The following is a 27,983-nucleotide window of genomic DNA, read 5'->3' as shown; positions in this document are numbered from 1 at the left end:
AAGGATGTCATCCAAATAAATAAACAAAATCCAAGTCCCTGCCCACAGAGTCCATGAGGCGCTGGAAGGTCTGAGCGGCGTTCTTGAGCCTGAGTGGCATGTGCAGGAATTCAAACAAGCCAAAGGGGGTGATGATGGCCGTCTTGGTTATGTCCTCAGGATGCACCGGGATTTGGTGATATCCACGCGCCAGGTCAACCTTGGAGAACACCCTTGCACCGTGCAGGTTGGCTGTAAACTCTTGGATGTGAGGGATGGGGTAACGGTCAGGAACTGTTGCCACATTGAACCGTCGATAGTCTCCACAGGGATGCCAAGGCTTTTGGGACCAAGAGGAGTGGCGAGGCCCACAGGCTGTCGGACCGCCGAATGATCCTCAGCTCCAACAGGTGTGAAAACTCCTCGGGAGCCAGCATGAACCGGTGAGCCCTGGGTGGGAATGTGGTGGAACACCCCATGACGCGGCGAGGCAGCAGAGAACTGTGGCTTGAGTAGTGTCGAGAACTCGTCCAGGATTGGTTGGAACTCGTCTCTGGGCGTGCTGATTGTGGCCATCTGCAGTTGCTCCGAGCGGGGGGCGTCGAGGCGAACGGCCTGGAAGGTATGGGCGTCCACCAGGCGCCTACCTCAAATGTCCACCAGAAGCCTGTGTGTGAGGAGGAAGTCTGCACCCAGGATGGCAATTGGGAGGGACGAGACAGTGAACCTCCACGCGAAATTCCATTGGCTGATCTGGAAGTGGACTGTCTTGTCTCCATTCATCCGGATTGCCGTTGCGTTGGCCGCATGGAGGGGAGGTCCATGAGGTCAGTTCCTGTACTCGAAGGCAGTGGCCGGGATGACGCTGATCTGGGCTCCAGTGTCAATGAGGAACTGCCGGCCGCTGACTGAGTCCCGCAGGTAGAGGAGGCTGTGTCCTTGGCCAGCCGCCGCAGCCATTAACAGCAGCCGGCCTGGTCATTTCCCTGGTACGAGCAGGGCTGACGACACTTCCAAGCCTTGGCTCTCCAGCGCTGGTGGTAGAAGCAGAGGCCTGGAGCAGATGCTGTAGCCTTGGTTATGCTCTTGGGGGCCCCTTCAGGAGCCGGATGCTCTACCACAGCGCAAGGGGCAGGCTTGGCATGGTCGTGCCTCATGACCTGCTGGACTGCTGAGCCCTCCAGGAATCATGCGAGCCATAGCTCTTGGGCCTTCTGGGCGACCTTCCTCGGGTCGGTGAAGCTCTCCTGGACCAGCAGCGGCTAGATGTCCCCGGGCATATGGTTAAGGAAAATGTGCTCAAAAAGTGGGCAGTTGGTGCACTCACCCATTAGCGCAAGCATCTTGTCCATCAACTCCATCAGGGACCTGTTCCCCAGGGCATCAGGATGCAGCATCTGAGCGGCACGCTGTGTCTGGATAGTCCGAGGGACCCGGTAAGCACTGTTTGATGGTCTCGAATTTGTCCTCGGCGGGTGGGTGCTGAACAAGATGCAGCACGTGTCTGGCGGTGGCCTGGTCCAGGGCAGTGACCACATGGTAGAATTTAGTCGTGTTGGACGAAATCTGGCGGAGGTGAAACTGAGCCTCCGTGTAGCCGAACCAGGTGTCCGCTTCCTGAACCCAGAATTCAGGCAGTTTCACGGCTATAGCGCTGATCCCAGGCTCGCTCATGATGGGTCCAAAGATGTTTGAACCATTCGGGGTCACCAATTGTAGCGGCAGCTACACTGCTCCTGCAATAGCACACACACAACGAGACGGGTTGAGGTCAGTGAGCAGGCTGGTTTATTGCAGGCTGCTGGGCTGCACTTATACTCCCAGCCCGGACCTGGCTGAGAACCCCCAGCATGGGCTTCTGAGCCCCGGGTTGGAAGGAAGGGAAACCCCCGACGGCACCATTTTGGTTGGCTGCTTTGCCGCGTGGCTTACAAGTGGGGCCGGTTCGCCTGCCTCATGGTGAGCCGCCACAGGGGAATGATTTAAGAAGACTTTCTGCATTCAAGCGGCTATGCATTTCCACACAAACTATTTGTTCTCTTTGCAAAAAACGTATGGAGAGCTTGCATGGAATGAGGTGGTTGATTGAGACTGCTATATTTCGACAATATTGCTGTACAGCTGGTTGGTTCTTGGTGGATTAAGGGTTACTCCGCTATCCTTGCTGCAGCCAGTATTCCTGGTTACACTGAAAAGTGCAATCACAATCAAAGCTGTACAGAATAGCCTGGATGTAAGTAGAGTGGGATGTACAAGATGTGCTTCACTGACTCATTTAGGAGTGCCTTGCACTACTGTTCAAAGACTGGTTTCATGCTGCTTTGGGTTGACAGTCATTTTTGCTTAACGGTAAATAATGATACAGAAGGACCTCGTTTGCATTTATGTTGGAGGGTGCCTTGGAGCCTTACAATTAATTTGAAACCACTCCTCTAAATCTGGGCACAATCAAATACACATTTTTTTAATTTAAATTTTTAATTGGGCTCCCCATGCTGCCCAATTACATCCAATTGACCTACACTCCCGGTAAGTTTTTGAACGATGGGAGGAAACCGAAGCCCCCAGGGAAAACCCACGCACAGGGAGAATATTCAAACTCCTCACAGACAGCAATGATTCGAATCCCGGTACAGATAACTGGCACTGTAACAGCGTTGCGCTAATCGCTATGCACTACGTGCCACTCCTTCTTCCACTCAAGCTTGAAATGAAAAACTTGCTGCCCTTGCACTTGGTAATGGTTATCGGATTCAGTGGAAATCTATTTGACATAAATTGCTGTATTGCCGCCCAGCAGAGACACCCTGCTGGACAGATAAACAAGAAAGCTCCGCAAACCAGACACTTGACCATATGGCTGTAAAGGTTACTGGACTTTGTATGTGCTCCTTCAGTCTTTACATAAGATTTTTTAAGCATTTGCATTATTTTTTTACAGCTCCTCTAACATTAACTTTGCTCTCCTAAAAACGTTGAACAAAATTCTTCCTTTTTCAGTTGTGACATCTAAGTCTATTAACCACTTTGCACTGCAGTCTGACATTCACACAACACATTCTATGTGGCATTTTCCAACTGGCCATAGCTTGTGGAAGCTTCATACCTGTAATGAGGTGTCTTGAACTCTAATTCCTGGAAAGCAGTGTAGCTGTTAGTATGGTACTTGAGAGCAATGTACTGTAGATTTCAAGTACCCCTCCATAAATCTTTGTCCGGGAAGCCAAGCCAAAGAAAAACTGAAAATGTAAACTTTTTTTGTTGGCTCAATTAGCATTGGTGTGTGATGGAAATGGCACAATATCCCCTTTTGATGCTATCTTGGGTAAGCACCAAATGTATCACTTCCAGATGTGTGCTTAGATTAAAATTTTCACATAATTCTGTTACTAATCAATTATGTCTCCTTCTGCACAAAGCATAAAATGGCAAGCAAACCAACCAAGTCAACTTGCCAATCACTTCTTTATCCAGGCATGAATAAAACCACACCCTTGTGGACGAATCATGCTTGTGGATTCTCTTAACATGTGTGCCTTCACTTGCCTGAGCATTTCTGCAAAGTGCCTTCCTTCCCTTTTGGCTATTGTCAAAGTTGAAGGATAGTTTTTCAGGGGAGGTTGCATCAGGTTGTGAAAAGAAACTGAGAGCAGCTCTGGGCATTGTTAGCCCAAATTTAGATTTTGATAATCAGCTCCTGCAATGTTTATCAGCTGTTGCCAATAGGTGGCTGTGAATTACAGAGCACTGTTGCAATGAGATTTGAGTTTATGGCTAAGTATGAAGGAGTCTTTAGTGGTGTTGATGGGTTTCTCATGGTAGTTAGCAATAGAAGATTGCCCACATGGGCTCTTTGTGAAAAATATTACAGCAATGCTGATTATTCCTTCCTCCAAACTTTGTGACTGAATCCTATCATTTCAAAAGTATACTATTGTACTTTTTTTGTAACAGAAACTTAACAATTTAATTCACATTGTCTGTTTTAATCCAGCTGAAAATTCCTTAACTCCAGTAGTATGGAGAAAGTAGTGAGATGTTGTGAATTAGAAAAGACCTTTAAAGAAAGTGCACCAGTCTTCCTTCATAAATCACTATTAAATGAACAGATTAAATTTGTAGCTTTGTTAATATGATTCACAAATTTCTCATTTACATTTTTGCATGAACTTCAGCATTGATTCCAAAGATCTTGTTCCTGGAAATTTTCATCAAATTATAATTGAACTAGTATAAACTGGCAGTTTAAAAAATATAAATATCTGCAGTTTGATATTCAGCGTACTTAAATTTGTGTACTTTTTGAGAAAAGGATTGGGGATGATTTGTAGAGCAGATGACTTGTTGAGACAGATTAAAGATTGATATGTGAATGCCAAATTGTGCTCTCAATTTCATAGGATATGAGGGTGGTTGAAGGGAAAAGTAAGCTTTACATTTTAACATTTTCCCTTTTTGCCACTTTAGAGAATTACCATGTATTATTTCGTTTATCTTGCTGTTCTCCCGAACTGCTATTTGATAACTTTTCATTGGTCTAAATTGGTTTCACGAGCTGCAAGATGAAAAAAGTTTACTATTTTATTGATCATTTAACACTGTCCATCACCTGTGAGGCTTAAATAAGTATATTTTCTACAGACTTTCTTGTTTAATATTTTATACATATTGCACTGCATTGGTAAGTATTCCAGCTGCAGAAAGGGAGGACGTTGTGGAAGGATGATCTGAGTCATAAACTGAAAGGGAGTGATCATTCTATTGGGAGTATTCTATAGGCCCCCAAGTAGCCGCTGGGACACTGAGGAAAAGATACATAGACAGATTTTGGAAAGGTGCAAAACTGACAGGTTTTTTGTTATGGGAGACTTCAGTTTCCTCAATATTGATTGGCACCTCCTTGGCACAAGATGTTTAGATGTGGAAGAATTTATCAGGTGTGTCCAAGGATTCCTGGCACAGTGTATGGATAAACCAACTAGAGGAGAGGCACTGGTAATGAACCTGGTCAAGTGACAGACCTCTCAATGGATAAGCATTTCAGTGACCTTAAACATAGCTATGAACAAGACCAGGAACAGATAAAATGGGAAGGTATTTAATTGGGCAAAGGTTAATTATGATGGGATTAGCAGGAATTTGGGAGAGTAAATTGGGAAAAGATAGTCTCAGGCATATTTGCAGCAGAAATGTAGAGGATGTTTAGTGACCACTTGAATGGGATCCTAAATATGTTTGTCCCACTGAGACACAAAATATGGCAGGGTGTAGGAACCATGTTTGATAGCAAGGTGGTACAAAAAGTCAAGAAGAAGAAAGAAGCATTTATAAGATCTGGGAGGCAAAAGACAGGAAGGGTTCATGAGAATAATATGGTTGTCAGGAATGAATTTTTTTAAAGAAAAGGACTTCAGAGAGCTAGAAAGAGACATGATAAGAAAGTTCCAACACACTGTACACATACATGAAGAACAAGAGGATGAATTAGGGTGAGGATAGGATTGATTAGGGATAAAGGGGGAACATGCTTGGAGGCAATGGAGGTGAGGGAGGGGGTGGAAAAGAATCCTCAGTTGTACTTTGTTTCTTCAACAGGCAGAAGGTAAATGTGAGGTCTGTGCAGAGCAGGCTAATATGGTTGAGCATGCCCAGGTTAAGAAGGATGAAATGCTGGATCTTCTTAAAACCATTTAGATAGTCCTCTGGAGGGGATATACCCCAGATTACGGCAGGAGTAAGGGAAGTGATTGCTGATTATCTTTGCTATTTCTCCTGTGCCCATGGAAAATGCAAAGGATTGGAGAATGGCAAATGTAGTCCCTTTATTTAAGAAAGGTAAGAGAGAGAATCCTGGGAGTCTTGCATCAGTGGTGGGCAGACTATTGGAGAAGATTCTTAGGGACAGGATTTATGAGCATGTAGGGAAACATTGTTTTCTCAGGGATAGTCAGCATGGCTTTGTGAGTTGCAGGTTATGCCTCACAAACCCAACTGTGCCTTTGGATGAGGTGCAAAGGAAATTAAAGGTCGTATGAGAATTTTATTAAGGCACTTGAGAAGACCCCCTATTGTAGGCTCATTCAGAAAGTCATGAAGCATGGAATCCATGGAACATTGGCTGCTTTGGATTTGAAATTGGCTTGCTTGCAGATAGCAGAAGATGGTAATAGGTGGAATGTGAACTGCCTGGAGATTGGTGACTTGCTGAGTTTCTCAAGGATCTGTATTGAGACCCCTGCATCTTGGTGATTTTTATATATAAATGACTTGGATGGAGGGATGTGTCAGTAAGTTTGTAGATGATCAAAAGGTTGGAGGTATTTTGGATATTCTAGAAGGTTGCCATAGGTTATAACAGGATTAGAGTTGGGCAGAGAAGTGGCAGGTGGAGTTCAACCCTGATGAGTTTGAAGAGATGCACTTTGGAAAGACAAACTTAAAGGCAGAGTATGTGATTAGCAGCAGGATTCTTAACAGTGTGAAGGAACAGAGGCATGTCAGATCCAGATACATAGATCCATCAAGGTTGTCAGACAAGTTGATAGGATGGTTAAGAAGGCATATGGTGTGTTGGTCTTAATTAGTTGGGGGATTGATTTCAAGAGCCATGAGGTAATATTGCAGTTCTGTGAAACTAATTGGACCATGCTTGGTTCTGGTTGCCTCATTACAGGAAAGACTGAGGCTTTGGAAAGGGTGCAGAGGAAATTTACCAGGATGTTGCCTGAAATGAAAAACATTTCTAATGAATCAACACTGACACAGCTGGAGCCTTTCTCTCTGGAGCAATAAAGGCTGAGAAGTGACTCAATAGAGGTATATAAGATTATGAGGAACTCCTGCATCTTTTACCAGGGCAACAGTAGCAAATAGCAGAGGATATCAGTTTAAGTGAGTGGAGGAATGTTTTAGGGGAGATGTCAGGTTTTTTTTTATACAGAGGGTAGAATATATTGCCTGAGATGGTGGTATAAAAGAGACATGCAAAAGATTCTCAGATAGGCATATGAATGTAAGAAAATTAAAGGTTTATGGGTGTGAGGTAGGGAAGGATTAGATGGTTGTGCAAGTCCAAATACACCACATCCACAGGCTCTCCCAAGTCCACCCTCTTTGTCACATCCTCGAAAAATTCCAGAAGGTTAGTCAAGCATGACTTACCCTTAAGGAATCCATGCTGACTAGCCCTTATACTATAGTGGACAGCATTTACATAGTGAACTGCCTGGAAAATGGTGACTTGCTGAGTTTCTCAAGGATCTGTATTGAGACCCCTGCATCTTGGTGATTTTTATATATAAATGACTTGGATGGAGGGATGTGTCAGTAAGTTTGTAGATGATCAAAAGGTTGGAGGTATTTTGGATATTCTAGAAGGTTGCCATAGGTTATAACAGGATTAGAGTTGGGCAGAGAAGTGGTAGGTGGAGTTCAACCCTGATAAGTTTGAAGAGATGCACTTTGGAAAGACAAATTTAAAGGCAGAGTATGTGATTAGATAGCAGCACATTCCTATTGCTGTGCAGGGATGTGTGCTATTCTATCAACACAGATCTTTTGCAGATATCCACCTGCAGCCTTTGTCATGAAGGACAAACAACATCCATGGTTTTTTTTAAGAGTCTCTCAAGGTGTTATTTCAACATGCTTCAAAGATGTGAAAATTAATGAACAGTAACATGATATGAAATGGAAATATGATTGACAAGATCTGTTTGTAGTGTACTTGTTTGAAGGCTACATGAAGGATACTTTGGTACAGTGGTTTTGGGCCACTAGATTTTGGGGGTGGGGGGGAGGGGTGCTGAGAAAGCTGATAGATTGGTAAGAGAGAGGTAAGGCAAAGAAACATGAAGAGTTTTCTGGTATAGTTATACTTCTTGAAAAAATAAGCCTAAATAGTTTGGAAAATTGATATGAATGGATTAAAAGTGAACAGAACTTGGTGTGGAAACACAAGAACTGCAGATGCTGGAATCTTGAGTGAAAATAAGAAGCCAGGGTGACTCAGCAGGTTGGGCAGCATCCATGGAGAGAGATGATCAGTTAATGTTTTGGGGTGGGACCTTAGAACTTAGTGTGGAATAGGTTAATGAGCATCACAGAGTTTGGCATTTCTGTCGGATGCAAGTACTACTCTGCAAGATGTTTAAATTCTAATGAAATATCACTGCATGTTAAATAAATTTCCTCTTCATTTCAGAGAGGTGAGATAAATTATGGTCAGTGCAAATTTTGAGAAGAGCATTGTTTAAGAAGGACTGAGCATGAATGATTTAATATATTGAAGTGAATTGTTTTTCCTGCAGCACCATGTACAGGAAACATGACTCAACTAGGATGAAGCCTGAAGAGGAAGGGTTTTCCAGCAAACGATGCTTAGAGTGGTTCTATGAATATGCAGGTGTGTTCAACTATCAAAGGGTCAATGTTTAAAAACACAATATAAACCTGAAGGCTTTCTGGTACAATTTTTTTAGTATATTTTCCTACCTTAACATTTCTAAGGCCTGTGCATATTTTTGAAAAGAAGGAAAAAAATCAAGTTCACTTTTAGTTCAATAACCATTGATCATTTTGAAAAAAATAATGTAGAGACTTTAAATTTAATTTGTAGTGGATCTTTTGTCACTAAATCGCAAATATGGATATGATTTGTTGTACCTGCCTACAGAATGCATTATTTTTAAAGGTATTGAAATTTAAATTGTTCAACTAACTTTACATTTTGTATTATTCAAATCATCACTAGAAATGGCCAAGATATTTATTGTCCAAAATAACTGGAAGAAACATGGCAAGAAAATAACCAAATGCATCACTATTTTGCAGGTAGTGATGATGTCATAGGCCCTGAAGACATGGAGAAATTTTGTGAAGACATTGGAGTTGATCCTGAAAATGTAAGTGAAATAGTAGTAAAGTAGATGCTTAATCTCAACAAAGACTTGCAATTTATTTATGCAGACATGAGTTCTTGTTAGTTTCATCCTTCTTTAGAGAATTTCTAAAATCTTGATTTTTGTGTGACTTTCAGCACTAAAAATGGGACGGACACCTATAGTTAAAGATAGAACCATAAGAACACTACAGCACAGAAACAGGCCATTTGGCCCTTTTAGTCTGTGCCAAAACATCATTCTGCAAGTCCCACTGACCTGCACCCATTTCATAACCCACCAGACATCTTCCATCCATGTATCTATCCAATTTATTCTTAAAACTTAAGAGTGAGCGCACATTTTCCACGATAGATGGCAGCTCATTCCACATTCCTACCACTCCGAGTGAAGAAGTTCCCCCTAATCTTCCCCAAACTTTTCCCCTTTCATCCTAAAGCTATTTCCTCTCGTATTTATCTCTCCCAATCTAAATGGAAAGAGCCTACTCACATTCACTGTCTATATCCCTCGTAATTTTGTAAACCTCTATCAAATCTCCCCTTATTCTTCTATGCTCCAAGGAATAAAGTCCTAACCTGTTTAATCTTTCCCTGTAACTCAACTCCTGAAGACTTAGCGACATCCTAGTAAATGTTCTCTGCACTCTTTCAATCTTACTGGTATCCTTCCTGTTGTTAGGCGACCAGAACTGGACACAATACTCCAAGTTTGGCTTCATCTGTGTCTTGTACCACCTTACCATAACATCCCAACTCCTATATTCAATACTTTGATATATGAAGGCCAAGATGCCAAAATCTTTCTTTATAACCCTGTCTACCTGTAATGCCACTTTCAGGGATCTGCATTTTGCATTCCCAGATCCCTTTGTTCCTTGGCACTCCTCAGTGCCCTACCATTTACTGTGTATGTCCTACCTTGGTTTGTCCCCCAAAATGCAACACCTGACACCTGTCTGCATTAAATTCCTTGTCATTTTTCCAGTTGATCCAGATCTCTTTGTAAGCTTTGAAAGCCTTCCTTGCTGTCTACAATGCCTCCAATCTTAGTGTCATCAGCAAACTTATTGATCCAATTTATCGTTCAGATCTTTGAATTAAATGACAAACAGCAATGGTCCCAGCACCGATCCCTGTGACACACCACTAATCACAGGCATCCAGTCTGAGAAGCAATTATCCACTACCACTCTGTCTTAAGCCAATTTCTGATCCAATTTGCAACCTCTCCATGGAAACCTTCTGACAATGTCTCAACCTTCTGAACTAACCTCCCATGTGCGACCTTGTCAAAGGCCTTACTAAGGTCCATGTAGAAAACATCCACAGCCTTTCCTTCATCTACTTTCTTGGTAACCTCCTTGAAAAACTTAAGATTAATTAAACATAACCTACCATGCACAAAGCCATGTTGACTATCCTTAATCAGCTCTTGGCTGTCCAAATACTTATAAATCTGATCTCTTAGAACATCCTCCAATAATTTACCTACTTCTGACATCAGACTCCGTGGCCTGCAATTTCCTGGTTTACTTTTGGATCCCTTTTTAAACAACATGAGCTACCCTCCAATCCTCTGGCACCTCACCCGTGGCTAAGGACATTTTAAATATTTCTATCATGGCCCCTGCAATTTCTACACTTGTCTCCCTAAATATCTGAGGGAATATCATGTCAGGTCTGGGGGATTGATCTACCTTTATTCACTGTAAGGCAGCAAGCACCTCTATAGGTTCCATGCCACTACTGCTTGTTTTCCTTCCTTCCTTATGCACTATGTCAGTTTCCTGAGTAAATCCTGATGCAAAAATAACTGTTTAACATCTCCCCCATCTCATGAAGCTCCATACATTGATGGCCATTCTGATCTTCAAAGGAACCAGTTTTGTCCCTTATCATCCTTTACTCTTTTTTTATATTTTATTTATATTTTCACACAACCTTGTACAGCCATATACAGTGTCATGCCAACAATGGCAGTTCACATTTAAATATACATATATTAATTTTCTTTATGACTATATATACAAGCCCGTGTCTCTACCAACCCCCTCCCCCACACATAAAACAAGACTACTCACTCAAATTTCAACCAACAACAACAAAGCTTTAACACCAGGAAGATAAATAATAAGGGGCAGGGATTGATGCAGCTCAGTGGGCAGCCTCTGGGCTGATACTCATTCCTGACTTTCCTTGATCAGGATCAGAGTGAGGGAGAGGAAGCCACAACAAGGAAAGGGGAAACCAATCAGTGCATGTATGGCTGCCAGATCTTACGAAACGTACATATTTGTTTCTCAGGTTATAAGTTATTTTCTCCAGGGGAATGCAGCTTTGCATTTTCTTGTTCCATCGTTTGATACTAAGACTAGAGTTGTAGCTCCTGGCCACTGCCAATGCAATTAAGACAAATTGGATTTGAAATTTGGACAGCTTCATTGTAAGCCTTATATAAGGAACAACTCTGGGTTCTGTGGGAATCGCTTGCCTATAATCTTCTCCAGGACTTGGCCTAGATCTACCGAAAAGGGCCTCACCTTGGTACATGACCAGGTTGCATGCACGAATGTCTTGGTTGCAAAGCCACATCTGAACCATTCGTCCAAGAGTTCTGGTTTTGATCTGTTTATTTTCTGTGGCATTAGATACAACTGGTGCAAAAAGTTGTACTGGACCAGCCTGTACCTTGCATTGATGTCCGTGGTCATGCTTTCCCGGTACAAGTCGGACCAGCATCTCTCATCAATTGCAATGCCCAAGTCCGACTCCCATCTTTCTCTCTATGTATGAATGCCTGTTTTGGGTCCCTCTGACTGGAACAGGCAATACATTGCCGAACTAAATTTCTTGCCACTCCCCCTTCGAATCAAGGTCTCTATGGTCTCTATACTTGGACTCGATATGTCCCATAGAAAAAAACATTTGAAGATAGCAGTGGAATGTCTGATTTGGAAAAGCATATTTATTTTTTAGCTGTTGAAATGGTATTAATTGCCCCTGCTCGTAACAGTCCTCTATTCACCTGATCCCACTACAGCACCAGATTACCATATATAACCGTATAATAATTACAGTACGAAAACAGGCCATATCGGCCCTTCTAGTCTGTACCGATTTAAATGATCTCCACGAGTCCCACTTACATGCACCCTGCCCATAACCCTTCAATCTCCTCACATCCATGCACCTATCCAACTTTTTCTTAAATTACAAAATTAACCTTGCTGCAACCACCTCTTCCAGAAGGTAATTTCACTCAGCCACCATTCTCTGAGTGAAGACGTTCCCTCTCATGTTATTTCTAAACTTTTTCCCCCTTCATGACCCCTCATTCCAAGCTCACCTACCCTCAAGGGGAAGAGCCTATTCATATCTTCTCTAAATATCCCCCTCATAATTTAAAATAACTATCAAATTCCCCTTCAACCTTCTACGCTCCAATGAATAAAGACTCAGTCTACTTAATCTTTCTTTATATTCTAGATACGGCAATCCAGGCAACATTTTAACAAATCTTCTCTGCCTCTCTACTTTATAGATATTCTTCCTATAATTTGGGAACTGACCACAGTATTCCAAATTTGGCCTTACCAATGCCTTGGATAGTCTCAACATCACTTCCCAACACCTATATTCTATGCTTTGATTTGCAAAGGTCACCATACCAATAGCCTTTGTTACCACTCTATCTTGATGAGATTCCACTTTCAAAAAATGATGAACCGTTATTCCAAGATCTCTCTGTTTCTCTGCATTTGTCAATGCCCTCCCCTTCGCTGCATATGTCCTGTTTTGATTATTCTTCCCAAAATGAAGCACTTCACACTTATCGGTATTAAACTTCATCTGCCATTTTTCAGCCCACTCTTATAAGCAGTCCAAATCCTTCTGCAGTCCCTGAAAACCATCTTCACTATCCATAACTCCCCCCTATTTTTGTTTCGTCCACATATTTACTAACCCAATTTACACACCATCATCCAAATCATTAATGTAAATGACAAACAACAAAGGACCCAACACCGATCCCTGAGGCATACCACTCGTCACCGTCCTCCATTCTGACAGACAGTTATCCACTATTACTCTCTGGCATCTACCTTCTAGCCACCGTTGAACCCATCTGACCATCTCAATATTAATACCTAGCGCCTGAACCTTCCTTATCAATCTATGTAGAACCTTATCCAGGGCCTTACTGAAATCCATATAGACTATACAACTGCTCTACGCTCATCAACCTTTCTAGTCACCTCCTCAAAAAATTCAACAAGATTTGTCAAACATGACCTTCCCTGCACAAACCCATGTTGGATGTCCCTGATCAGTCCCTGCCTCTCTAGATACATATTATCTCCAAGAATACTTTCCATTAGTTTAGCAACCACTAATGTCAAACTTACTGACTTATAATTGCTGAGCCTACACCTGGAGCCCTTTTTGAACAGTGGAACCATGATTGCGATATGCCAATTCTGCAGCACCATGTCCTCCTTTAGTGGCTTTTGAAAAATCACTGTCAGAGCCTCCGCTATTTCCCCTCTGACTTCCCTCAAGGTCCTGTGGAAAATCCTGTCGGGACCTGAAGACTTATCCACCTTTATATATCTCTTTCCTAATCACTAAATTTTCCATAATCACCCTTTTTGCTTCTCTTATTCTACACGATTCCATATCCTTTTCCCTAGTGAATACTGAAGAGAAGAACTCATTCAATACCTCCCCCATCTCATTTGGCTCCACACACAGTTGTCCGCACTGATTCTTTAAGGGACCAATTTTATCCTTCACTCTCCTTTTTCTATTTACATATTTGTAAAAACCCTTTGGATTTACTTTCACCCTGTTCGCTATAACCACCTCGTATCTTCTTTTCATTTTCCTAATTTCTTACTTAAGCTTCTTTTTACAATGCATGTATTTTCCAAGCATCTCGTTTATACCTTGTTTCTTATATCTAATGTAGGCATCTCTTTTGATTCGTATACCCAAACCAACTTTCTAATTTCCCTTGAAAACCATGGCTCTCTCAAACTTTTGGCTCTGCCTTTTATCCTAACAGGAACATAAAGATTCTGCACCCTCAAAATCTCACCTTTAAATGCCCTCCAAATCTCCTCTACCTCCTTCCCATAAAACAAATCTGTCAAATCACCCCTTGTAAATCCCTTCTCATTTCTTCATATCTGGCTTTTCCCCACTCAAAAACCTTAATTTTTGGACCAGACCTATTCCTTTCCATAATTATATTGAAACTAATGGTACCATGATCACTGGATCCAAAGTGCTCCCCAACACCTCAGTCACCTGCCCTATCTTATTCCCTAACAAGTAGATCCAACATTGCCCCTTCTCTAGTGGGTACCTCAACATATTTCTGCAAAATAAAACTATCCTGCACACATTTTACAAATTCTAAACCATTTAGCCCCTTCACAGAATGTGTTTCCCAATCTATTAGGAAAATTAAAATTCCCCCACTAACACAACCCTGTGCTTATTACAAATCTCTGCTATTTCCTTACACATTTGCTCCTCTATTTCTCGCTCCCCACTAGATGGTCTATAACTTCTCCTTTTCCATTTTTGAATTTCACCCATATCATCTCCCTTGATGAGCCCTCCAATCTATCTTGCATCAGCACCGCTGTGATATTTTCCCTGACAAGCAATGCCACACCACCCCCTCTTACCCCTCCAATTTTATCAAACCTAAAGCAGCAAAATCCCGGAGTATTAGGCTGCCAGTCACAATCCTTCTGCAGCACGTTTTACTAATCACCACCATGTCATACTGCCAAGTGTCTATCCACACCTTCAGCTCAGACACCTTCCTTATAATACTCCTAGCATTAAAGTAAATGCATTTCAGAAATTCCTACATCTTTCCCTCTGTTCGTCCCTATCTTTACAGTCAACTATTATTTATTACCATCATCCCCCACTCCTTCTTGATCACCTGTCTTTCCACCCCCAAACTTTGTCTAAAAGCCTTCTCTATTAGCGGACAAACCTTCTCTTTGCTGTTCTCCTTTATTTGGTCCCCTTCCTCCCACCATACTAGTTTAAAGCCCCCTTAGTAGCCCTAGCAAATGCCCCCACCAGGATCCTGGTCCCTCTGGGATTTAGATGCAACCCGTCCATTCAGTACAGGTCCCATCTCCCCCCCAAAAAAAGTCCTAGTCCCTCTGGGATTTAGATGCAACCCATCCATTCAGTACAGGTACCATCTCCCCCCCAAAAAAAGTCCTAGTGATCCAAGAATTTGAATCCTTGCCCCTTACTCCACTCCTTTAGCCACGCATTCATCCACCACCTGATACTATTCTTGCCCTCACTATTGCGTGGCACAGCAAGTAATCCAGAGATTACCCACTTTGTGGTCCTTTTTAGCTCCCTACCTAGCTCCCTATATTCATTTTTTAGGACCACTTCGCTCTTCCTCCCTATGTTGTTGGTACCAACATGAACCTTGACCTCTGGCTCATTACTTCCCTCCCCCCCCCAGGATGTCTTGGATACAAGAAGTTACATCCCGGACCCTAGCACCAGGGAGGCAAACCACCATCCGGTTTTCTTTATCATATCCACAGAATCCCCTATCTATCCTCCTGACCATCGAATCCCCAATAATTATTGCCCTCCTCTTCCTTTCCCTACTCTTCTGGGCTACAGAGGCTGAACTTGTGCCAGAGGTACAGCCACTGATGCTTTCCCCAGCCTGACTGTCTCCCTCCCCCCACCCACCCACCAAAACAATACTCAAGGAGGAGTACCTATCTTATTCCCTAACAAGTAGATCCAACATTGCCCCTTCTCTAGTGGATACTAGAGTATTGTTGTATTGTTGAGGGCTACAGTTACAGGGTCCTCTCTTGTACCTGTCTCTTCCCTTTCCCTCTCCTAACTGTAACCCACTGATCCTCCTCCTGTGGCCTTGGTGTGACCACCTGGTTATAACTCCTATCTATAACGGCTTCACTTCCTGACCAGAGTGAGGTCATTCAGCTGCAGCTTCAGTTCCCTAACACAGTCCCTGAGACACTGTAGCTCAGCACACCTAGTGCAGACGTGGATGTCCGGGAGGCTAGAAGACTCCAGGACCTCCTACATCTGACACTGAGAACAGCAAACTGCTCTCCCACTCATCTCTTCTCTCTCCCCCTCACCTTACAAAGAGAAAAAAACCCAAAAAAATTACTATGTGACAAAATAGTCTTATCTTAATCCAGATATGCTCGACCTTAGCCTCTGCTCGTCGAAGCCTCTAAGCCCAAAGCCTCGAAGCCCCACTCCTTCACCAGGCCTCTCACTCACTGGGCCACTCCTCACTGGCCCCTCCTTTGCCTTACCCTCCTTTTATTGGCTTTTGACCAATTAACTCCGTCACTCTCACCTCGCTCTTCCTCCGAATACTGTCCGATCTCTGGTTGCCGCATCCTCCGACTCGCTGCTCAAACTGACTAGGATGCCTAGGATCTTGTTACGTACCATTAATGTTATTAATTTATTAGGAGTTGGGGGTGTTTTTGTTGACAGCTCCACTTGAGTGTTCAGATACTGGTTAATATTGGTCCAGATTGGCCTATAAGAGGAGGGCATGAGTGGATCTTTACCCTTCTTCAAAACTATCATAACAATCGCCATTGTGAAAGATTACAGGAGGGACTGTGTTTCCCTAGCCTGGTCTGTCACCTCCATATACAGAGGTATGAATAAGTCCTTAAATTACTATCCTTTTTCTCTTAACATACAGTACAACTCCAATTATCTGAAATGGTCGGGATTGGGCCAATGTCAGATAAACGTTTTTTTTAATATAGTAATTTTTTAAAAAATCCAGAATCAACAGCAAATCAGTTGTATCAATGTTTAAACAACAACAAAGGAAGGCTTCTTAAGCTTTAAAATGCTAGCTGAAATGCTGCTATTGATGCCCGGCATATCCCTGTCCCTGATCCCCAGAGTGGCTTCCTGGGCCAGTGGAACACTCAGTAGCGAGTTGGCAGGCTACTGTCTCCCTGATCAGCAGAAGTCCCAACTCCTGAATTCCAATTCCAAATCCTCCCCGAGGGGACACAGAGCCCCCCCCCCCCCCCCCCTTCGCCGCGAGAGGCCGTGCTCCTTGATAATGCTGGGATAAGGGATTCTTCCAATCGCTTGCAGCTGGGAGACAGTGGCATACAGTTTGAGAGGGAGATTTGGAGAGATAAGTCAAAAGGGGAAGGTAAAGAACAAATGGAAAGAGAAAGGTGAAGGAGTTACTTGAAACGAGGACAATTGTCATTCTAATTTCATGTGGAGTCAATTTTTTTTTCAACCTGCAAGGTCAGTTCAGCTCCAATAAAAATCGGATAGAGGATTTCTGATTTGTTTCAGATACCTTTATTTATCCAAAATTTTTAAAAAATTCAGATAAATTAATATTTTGGAGAATCTGACTTCAGATAATTGGAGTTGTATTGTACTTGTATAAACCCTCGGGTTTACTTTCACATAATCTGCCAAAGCAACCTCATGTCTTCTTTTTGCCTTCCTGATTTCCTCCTTGAATATTTTCTTACTTTATAACCAAATAACAATTTACAGTATGGAAACAGGCCATATCGGCCCTTCTAGTCTGCACCGATTTACATGAAACTCCACTAGTTCCACCTACCCACTCCCATGCCCATAACTCTCCAACCCCCTCACATCCATATACTCATCTAGCCTCCTCTTAAATGACAGAATCAAACCTGCCACAACTGCTTCTTCGGTAGATTATTCCACTCAGCCACCACTCTCTGAATGAAGAAGCATCCTCTTATGATACACCTACCCCTTGTTCCAATCTCCCCTACCCTCAGGGGAAAGAGCCTATTCACATCTACTCTATCTATTCCCTTCATAATTTTAAATACCTGTATCAAATCCCCTCTCAACCTTCTTCGCTCCAACGAATAAAGTCCAAATCTACACAATCTTTCTCTGTATTCAAGATACTGTAATCCAGGCAACATTTTTGTAAACCTTCTTTGCACCCTCTCAACTTTATTTATATCCTTCCTATAATTTGGAGGCCAGATATTTATACATATTATCCCTAAGAATTCCTTCCATTAGTTTCCCCACCACCGATGTAAAACTTACTGGCCTATTGTTCCTTGCGCCCTTTTTAAACAGCAGAACCATGTTTGCAACCCGCCAATCCCGCGGCACCACACCCTCCTCCAGTGACCGTTGAAAAATCACTATCAGAGCCTCTGTTATTTCCTCCCTGACCTCCCTTAAGGTCCTGGGAAAAGTCCCTTCAGGACCAGGAGACTTGTATACCTTTATACACACCAGAAGTTCTTAAATCCCCTCTTTACTAATCTCTATCTTTTCCATAACTAACCCTTTTGCATCACTTATCCTACACAATTCAATATTTCTTTCCTTCGTGAACACAAAGAAGAATGTATTCAATATCTTCCCCCATCTCATATGGTTCCTCACTCATACCTCTGCTCTGATTTTCCAGTGGACCTATTCTATACTTAAATTTCATTTTACTATTCACGTATTTGTAAAAACCCTTCAGATTTGTCTTCACCCTATTTGCTATAGCCCCCTCGTACCTTCTTTTTGCCTTTCTAATTTCCCTCTTAAGGTTCTTTCTACAATCTATGTATCGTCCATACATCTCATCAATCCTTTGATTCTTGTATTTAACGTAGGCCTCCCTCTTATCCCGAACCATCTTCCTAATCTCTCTTGAACATTTGGCCTTGCCTTTTGTCATGACAGGAACATAAAGATTCTGCACTTTCAAAATCTCACCTTTAAATGCTCCCCAATTCTCCTCAACGTCCTTTCCAGAAAAAAAAGATCATCCCAAACTATTCCCTGCAAATCCCTTCTCATCTCTTCAAATCTGGCTCCCCCCCCCCCCCCCCCCCCCCACTCCCCCACCACTCAAAGACCTTCATCTTCGGACCAGACCTATCCCTTTCCATAATTAAGCTGAAACTAATGGTGCTATGATCACTGGATCCGAAGTGCTCCCCAACGCTCTTTGAATACCTTATTTGCTCCTTGTTGCCGACACCTGCGACACACCTCTCTCTTAATCAGATTGCCAATATCCCTTGAAAACCCACATTCCCTATGCCAGTAAACTTTGCCTTTAATCCTGAAAGGAACATGCAAACTCTGCACTCTCAAAATTTTGCTTTTGAATGCCTTCCCCTTTCTGAACACATCCTTGCCAGAAAACAACTTAACCCAATCCACTCTTTCTAGATCCTTTCTCATTTCCACAAAATTGGCCTTTTTTCAATTTAGAATCTCAACTTGAGGCCCAGACCTAACCTTATCCATAATTAACTTCAAACTAATGGCTTTATGGTCACTGGATCCAAAATGTTTGCCTAAACATACTTCTGTCACCTGACCTGTCTTGTTCCCTAATAGGAGATCCAGTGTTGCATTCTCTCTCATTGGTACCTCTATATATTGATTTAGAAAATTTTCCTGAACACATTTGACAAACTTGAAACCATCCAGCCCTTTTACAGTATGTAGTCCCAGTTAATATGTGGAAAATTAAAATTTCCTACTATCACAACTTTGTTTCTTGCATCGGTCTGCTATCTCTCAACAGATTTGCACCCCCAATTCTCTCTGACTTTTGGGCGGTCTTTAATACATCCTTATCAGTGTGGTCACACTTTTCCCGTTCCTCAGCTGCACTGTAGATGAGCCCTCTGGGCTCTCCTGTTTAAGCACAGTTGTGATATTTTCTCTGAATAGTAGAGCTACTCCTCCCCCTTTCATCCCTCCCACACTATCACATCTGAAACTTCCAGTCCTGCCCCTCCTGCAACCATATCACACTAATAGCAATAATGTAGTAATCCCACATGCCAATCCATGCCCTAAGCTCGTCTGACTTTCAGATAATACTCCTTGCAATGAAATAAATACACCTGAAAGCATTTCTATCATGTACAAACCTTTTTCTGTCTATACATGCAGTCCTCGCATGACCTTTATCCTCCTCCACCTCACTATCTTTTTTCTTTTTTAAAATATTTTTATTGAGTTCAATATAATAACATAATAACAACAATTACAGCACGGAAACAGGCCATTAGGCCCTTCTAGTCCAAACACCCCTTTCTAGTCCCACCTCCCTGCACAATGCCCATAACCCTCCATCTTCTTCTCATCCATATACCTGTCCAACCTTTTCTTAAATAATACAATTGACTCCGCCGCCACTATTTCTCCCGGAAGATCATAAACATATAGTAATCTCATAAACATGTTGCATTAATATAACAAAGAAAATATCATAATATATCTATTATGTAACTGGTAAAAATGCACTAATTAACAATTTCCATTTTTTGTTGTTATATTGAAAAAATGAATCACTGTGGCAACATAGTTGTAGCGGCGAACCGGCCCTGCTTATCACGCGGTCAGCGGGGCAGCTGCGGCAAAGATGGCGTTGAGGGACCTTCTCTTCTGGTCCAGACCAGAACACTAGAGGCAGGCCAGACTTAGGCTTAAGGGCTGCAGTGTAGAATTCAAAGTAGTTTAGTAACTTGAGCTCTCAGCCTTTTCGCTGAGCTTGCACACAACTCGCTTCGCTTGTGACCCTGATGAGTCTCCACGCCATGAAGAGTCAGCATAATGGATCCCGCAGCTGAAGGTGCCATTGCATTGAAGCTGCATACTTTCTGGATGAACAGGCCCCAGACTTGGATTGGCCAAGCGGAGGCCCAGTTCCAGCTCAAACACATAACCTCGGATTCAACAAGATACTTCAGCTCACTCGACAGGAATCCGCTTCACGGGTCGATGACCTTGTCCAGGCGCTGCTAGAGGAAGGTAAATACATAGCTCTTAAAAACCTCCTCATTAGCATATACGGATTTTCATGGCATGAGGGGGCCGCAAGGCTCCTTCACTTGGATGGCTAGGCGATAGGACCCCATCATGGATGAAATGCTCACCCTGGCAGAAGGGCACAAGCCCTGCCTCAAGTTTGAGCAGGCATTCCTTGAGCAGATACCTGAAGACATCAGACTCCTATTGGCCAATGCAGATTTCAGCGTCGTGGCATGAGCAGTTGTTCTCTACTGCTCCAAGCGCAAGACCATAGACGCAGCCAACAGTGTTACAAGACCATCGCTGAGGGCAATGCCCAAGTCCAGTCCACCACATGAACAGGTCCTGCCCTGCCACAAGACAGAAATGGCGCTTCTACCATCAGCGCTGGCATGCATCAGCGTGCAGGTTCCGCGAACAGTACTAGTTTCCAGAAAACTACAGGGCCAGCCGCCGTTGGTGGCTGCAGTGGATGGCTGACCAAACAGCCTTCTCTACATCTGGGACACTGGGTCAGAGATGAGTATCATTCCCCCACATCACTCGAGACCTCACGGCCCCTCCCAGCCAACAACACCGCCATTAAAACCTTTGGCGAGAAGAAAATCCCTGTACATTTTGGTGAGACCACTTTCAATTGGTCATTCACACTAGCCTCGGTGGACAAGCCCCTATTAGGCTCAGATTTCCTATGGGCACATTCCCGACTGGTGGACCTCCAGGGCAGATGATTAGTCCACACAGGGACTTTCCAGACTATTCTCCTTGGCACGTTCAACGTAATTCCGTGGATGCTCCACATAGCCAATTCAGTCACCTCCTCGCTAGCTATCCCTCCATTCTGCTCCCCCAATTCACCGCCAGCATGACATCCAGCATCTCATCGTGAGCTCATCACCTAGCCCCGGACAAACTCAACCTCATCGAGGAAGAGTTTAATTGCATAGAAGAACTCAACATCGTCCGCCTTTCCAACAGCCTGTGGGCCTCACCCCTCCACTTGGTACCTAAGTCCAACGGCAGCTGAAGACCCTGTGGAGAGACTACAGACACCTTAATGATGCGACAAGGCCCGACCACTACCCCATTCCCTACATCCAGGTTTTCACAGTAAACATCCATGGCGTGACGTTTTTCTCTAAGGTCGACCTGATCTGGGGATGCCATTAGATCCCTGTGCACCCAGATGATGTCCAAAGACCACCATCATATCCCCTTTCAGCCTTTGAGTTCCTCCGCATGCCCCTCGAGGACACGGTCGGCAGAGACTTGCCCCTCCTTTTTATCTACCTCGATGATATCCTGGTAGCCAGCAGGATGCCCAATGAACACATGGCACACCTTCACTAGCTTTTCCATAGCCTTGCAGAGTTCAGCCTCACCATTAACCCGGCAAAGTGTCAGTTCAGCCTCGAAAGATAGACTTTTTGGGCCTCAAAATTACCAAAGATGGCGCCACCCCCAACCCGACAAGGTTGAGGCTATACGAGAGTTTACCAGACCAACGACACTGAAGGGGCTATAAGAGATCGTGGGCATGATGAATTTTTACAACCGGTTCATCCCTGCGGCACCCAAGATCATGCACCCTCTTTTTGCTCTAATGTCGGGCTCGATGAAGGAGCTCATGTGGACTGACGAGGCTCATGACGCTTTTGAGGAGACCATGAGGCCCTGGCTCATGCAACAATGTTAGTCCACCAAAGAATAGATGTACCAACAGCCCTCACAGTAGGCACTGTCCTGGAACACAGCAGTAGGCATTGTCCTGGAATAGTTTGTTGACAACTCATGGAGACCTCTCACCTTTTTCAGTTGCCACCTGTGACCACCTGAACTGAAGTACAGCATGTAATGGCTGGCCCACTACCTGGCGGTCACCATTTTCGCTACTTCTTGGAGGGGTGGTCATTCTCTGTCTACATGGACCACAAGCCGCTCACTTTTGCCTTCTTCAAGTCCTCCAACCCATGGTACGCCCAAAAACAGAGGCACTTATTCTACAACTCTGAATTCACCACTTCCATCTGCCATCTCTCGGGCAAACAAAATGTTGTCACTGATGCACTCTCCAGGCCTGTAGTCAACACCTTGTTCCAAGGCATCGACTACCATGACCTGGCTCGAGCCCAGTAAAATGACCCTGAGATGCACAGCTTCAGGACTGCGGTCACATGATTGTAGCTGCAGGACCTCCCACTTGACGCCAATGGTATTAAGCTCTTCTGCGATGTCTCTGCGGGCCAACCCCAACCACTGGTACCTGCACAATGGAGGAAAATGGTTTTTGACACGATCCACAGCTTGTCTCACCCCTCAATCCAAATGAGAGTGAGGATGGTGTCCTCCAGATTTGTCTGGCATGGCCTAAGCAAGCATATCACTGAGTGGGCCAAAACCTGCACAGACTGCTAGACTGCAAAGGTCCAGCAACACACCAAGCCCTACGTCCAGTAGTTTGATGCTCTAACCCGCATGTTCCAGCACGTCCACCTCGACGTAGGTGGGCCCTTGCCAGTCTCCCGAGGATTATGCTACCTGCTCACAGTGGTGGACAGAATCACTCGATAACCAGAGGCCATTCCCCTCCCAGACTCCTCCACCAAAATGTGTGCCAGGGCTTTCCTCACTGCCTGGGTCTCCCGTTTTGATGTCCCTGCACACATGACGACTGACTAAGGAGCCCAGTTCACCTCTGCCTTGTGGAACGAACTCTCCAAACTCCTGGGGACCCAACTATATCCCATCACGGCCTACCATCCTCAGGCCAACGGGCTAGTCGAGCACTTCCATAGTCACCTGAAATCAGATTTTCCACATCCTACAATCGGAGCAATCCACTGCCCTAGCTGACTCCATCACCTACTCCTAATTTAATAAAAGGATTAAATTTACCTCACCTGGTCTTGTTTCGCTGGAAGCCAGCTCATCCTCAGCCCGCCAAAGCCTCAAAGCTCCACTCCTTCACTGGGCCACACACTGGCCACTCCTCTTTCAGCTTCCCCTCCTTTTATTTGTCCCTGCCAATTATCTCAAGTACTCCCACAAATCAACACTCTGCTTAATCCTTCAGTTGCCCTCTGTGCTCTTTTTAAAACTTTTTAAGACTTTTTAAACCTCATTCACTGGAGGCTGATTTCCTCCACTCACCACTCTCCTGACTCCCTTGCATTGTTCAGATGAGATGCATGATTCAAACTGCAAATCTGAAAGGCAGAATGAATATTCATCGGGTAGACTGATCTTGTCCTCTCTAACTCAAAACCCAGTTTTGTTTAGAATGAAAAAGTTATGAAACCACTTTTACCATTTTGAAAAATGGGCTATCCAGCCCAATACCACTATTTTAAGTTCAAGCACACATTTAAGTATGTTTTAAGTATAATGAGTGTTTCTGACTTTACCACCTCCATATTTTTTTAAAAATTGTAATCTTTGTTATTTTTGGTGCCACTTTGGCGGCTCACCACAAGGCAGGTGAACCGTCCCGCTTGTAAGCCACGCGGCGGGGCAGCTGGCCAAAATGGTGCCGTCGGGGGTTTCCCTTCCTTCTAACTCGAGCCTCAGAAACCCGCGCTTGGAGACCACGTGATGCCAGGATGACATCAGCGCCCTCCAGAACGGTTCTCAGCCAGGTCCGGGCTGGGAGTATAAGTGCAGCCCAGCAGCCTGCAATAAACTAGTCTGCTCACTGAGCTCAACCCGTCTGGTTGCATGTGTTATTGCAGGAGCAGTGTAGCCGTCGCTACACCACTTAAAATTTGTTCCCTTTGTGTTGACTTTATTTTTTTGGGGGGGGAGGGGTGGGGTGGAATGAGTCCTCCTTAGCCACTTCTGCTGTTGTCAACATTGTTGCTCATCTTCAGATTTGTAAATTAATGCTGAACTTTTCTCCTTCTTTGGCATTTGATATTCCATTCCAGTGGAGACCTTTCCCTAACAGTGTCAATATTCCATGAATTTCAGCCTTGTCTTTGGTCCCCAAATTAACAATAGCAATGGCATTCCTCCCCATATTCTTGGTAATGTGCAAGCAACATAATCTCTGAGACATCTGGTGCTACAGATGAAAATCTCTTTCCAATCTACCCCCACCTCCCACTTATACTATCATCTATATCTACTCCATGATTTTTGATCCACCACTTGAATGGAATGTCATGTATCTGGATTTTCAAAAGACTTTTTAAAATTTGTTATATTAAAATAAGTCCTCAAGGTTGAGGATAATTGAAAAACTGTGAATAGTGGTTGAAGGACAGAAAACAGAATGCTTGGGTCAACTTCCATTGGTGTGGTGTTACTTTTTTGGTGTTATAGGTCCAGAGTCTGTTTGCATGCATTTTCACAGAAGCCCATGTAAAGTTAAAGTTATCGTTTGAGAAGAGGATATTCTTTAAAAACACACTGACACCAATCAGCTAATGTTGTCTTGTACTTATTGTTATCTGCACTGCTTTACAAATACTCAAATTGTTTGTCTCAATAAAAAGATTAACAAGTTGACAGTGTTTCCATCTTGCAGGATTTATTTGAAATGCACCACTATTACACATGTCCTTGTTGGAAATTCATAAGTTCCTTTAGACTTGCTTAATTTGCATTATTTTGAGATGAAAATTAGGATGGAGATTGAAAATGTGGTTGAATGGTGTACCAACAACAATTTTGCACTTAATGTCACCAAAACTATTGTTGTCTTCAGGAAAGGAAATCCAGAGGTATACAATCCAGTGATAATTGGGGATCAGAGGTGGAGAGGGTGATCAAATTTAAGTTCTTGGGAGTCACTATCTCAGAGGATCTTTCCCAACATACCAATGGCATTGTGAAGAAAACATGTCAGCACCTCTACTTCCTCGAGTTTGCGGAGGTTTGGTGTGACATTGGAAACCCTGGCAAATTTCTACAGAACTATGATGGGAAGTGTGCTGACTGACTATATCACGGTCTGGTATGGAAACACCACTACCCCTAAGGGTAAAGCCCTCCAAAATGTAGAGGACACAGCCCAGGACATCACAGGCAAAACCCTCCCCACTATTGAGTACATCTACAGGGAGCACTGCCATCAGAGAGCACCAACAGCTATCAAAGACCCACAATCTCTGTTCTTGCCGCTGCCATCAGGAAAGAGATATAGATGCCACAACTCGCACCACCAGGTTCAGGAACAGCTGCTACCCCTCCACCATCAGACTCCTCAATGACAAATTCAACCAGAGACTCATTTAAGGATTCTTTCTTGTGCACTTTGTTGATTTTCTTTTTGTTCTCTGTATTGCAGTCAGTTTGTTTACATTTGTTATCTGTTTATAATTCTTTGCTTACATTTTTACGCTGTGTACAGATTTTTGTACTACCAATTTGTGGTAATTCTGCTGCGCCTACAAGGAAAAGGAATCTTAAGGTTATATGTGATGTCATGTCTGTACTCTGACAATAAATCTGAATCTGAATAAAATCTGCAAAATGCCTTGAGGAGGCATTTTTTCAATTGAAACAATGCTCTTTATTGAAATGTTATTCTTGTTGTAGGTGGTGATGTTGGTACTGGCCTGGAAATTGGATGCCCAGAGCATGGGTTACTTCACTCTACAAGAATGGTTGAAAGGAATGACCTTATTACAGTATGAAATATTTCTGGTTTCCTAGTTTTTAAGTTACTTGTTAACCTTAATCCTAACTGCTGCAGAGTATAAATGTAATATAGCTGAAATTGCAGGTGATTTCTAAAATTTTCAGAATGTATTTCTGCTGAGATTCTGCGTCAAAAATGTTTTGGGTGCAGAGACTACATAAATCTTTCAAGCCTACGTTACTCAATGGTAGATCTTCATCATCTTTGGTTGCAACAATGTGTGAATTGTGCTTAGGCAGTGACACATACTTTACTGTGGGGTTTTGTCTACAATGCACAATCATTTGTAATTCAGCAGTTCAAAAAGCTCCGATCTTTTCTGATTTGAAAATCCTGATGGCTCAGCATCTGGCTTACCCGGTTTCTCATGCTGCTTTAAGCTCACTATTCCTTATTCTGCCTTGAAATTCACTGGCTTTTTGATACTTTATTTTTCCACATGTAATAAAAAAAATAAATCAAGTGCATTGGGGTATCAATAAAAATAATATCTAACAGGTCAGCACCATCTAAATCTTGAGCATGTCAGAAGTTTAACTTTTTAATTGTTAATTTTATTTGGGTTGCAGGCTGACTGCTGTGGGATAAGAGGGAAAAAGCTGATGTGCATTGTGCTATTTTTAAAATATGAGGTTGAGGCAAATTTCTGAAGCTATTATGCCATTATGATGTAGGAATGCATTTTTATATACGGTATAAATGGATGTGTATATAAATAGGGACATGAAAAAAAAATTCACTTCATCAAAACTTGCATCTATTTTTATGCGCAAGTTCAACTCCTAACTAGCTTTTCCTTTCAGCATTCCAGTAAATTTTTTTTCCCCAAACTTTATAGACTATCCCCAATTGCAGCAAAACCAATATTTTATGAAAGGATAGATATTCTGTGTTTGTGCATGATATGTTATTTGGGGAAATGTAAACTGCAGGGGTTATTTGCTCATTCCATAATTGTGCTAGGTGGATATGAAAGCTTTGGTTGTAATAGGAATTGAGGGAACAGTATTATTACAATGCACTAGGCTATGACCTTCAAGAATTCAACCTTTCACTAGAAAATCTGAAATTTTTTGTTGGTTTAAGATGGTGCAATTTCCTAAAACATGACACAGTAAACTCTTTTGTTAACAAATGTTCAGTTGCTTATGATTTACATTACCACACAGAGCATTTGTACAAACTCTTTTAAAAAAAATTGTGACTATGGATTCTAAATTAAATTTTGCTTGTGTTACAGTTTCAAGCTTTTTTTTAAAAAAAAAGCACTCAATCAAAGTTTTAATATATTGACTATGCTTGGATCTTCAGTAATATTTTTAAAAACAAAGTAGCCATTTTCTTTTCACTGACAATATTATTTTCTAAGATAAATGTTTGGCTTATTAATGCTATCTTTTAAACTCAATGCGAATCCGATGCTTTGTTCAGAAATACAGTACAACTCTGCTTATCTGAAATCAGATTCTCCAAAATCTTCATTTATCTGAAATTTAAAAAAAAACATCGAATTCTCCAAAATCCTCATTTATCTAAATTTTAAAAAAAATCAGATAAATGAGGATATACGAAACTAATCAGAAATCCTAATTTATC

At 42.8% G+C, this 27,983-nt stretch overlaps 1 protein-coding gene across 6 annotated transcripts in view; it reads left to right on the top strand.

Moving 5' to 3' along the window:
• The window catches only part of dcun1d4 (DCN1, defective in cullin neddylation 1, domain containing 4 (S. cerevisiae)), a 108,423-nt gene that overhangs the window by 53,071 nt on the left and 27,369 nt on the right, over positions 1–27,983 (top strand). For all 6 annotated transcript variants that reach the window (XR_011353589.1, XM_069924681.1, XM_069924679.1 and 3 more), the window contains 3 exons: positions 8,289–8,383; positions 8,812–8,882; positions 26,285–26,376. Coding sequence is in view for 5 of the 6 variants with exons in the window: in XM_069924681.1 (XP_069780782.1) it covers positions 8,289–8,383; positions 8,812–8,882; positions 26,285–26,376 (258 nt within the window). In the remaining variant the exon portion in view is untranslated. The remainder of the gene's footprint in view (positions 1–8,288; positions 8,384–8,811; positions 8,883–26,284; positions 26,377–27,983) is intronic.

Source organism: Narcine bancroftii, chromosome 3 (assembly GCF_036971445.1).
Source record: "Narcine bancroftii isolate sNarBan1 chromosome 3, sNarBan1.hap1, whole genome shotgun sequence".
Classification (NCBI taxonomy): domain Eukaryota; kingdom Metazoa; phylum Chordata; class Chondrichthyes; order Torpediniformes; family Narcinidae; genus Narcine; species Narcine bancroftii.
Note: the sequence above shows the minus strand (reverse complement) of the source record. Positions and strands in the feature narration are given on the sequence as shown.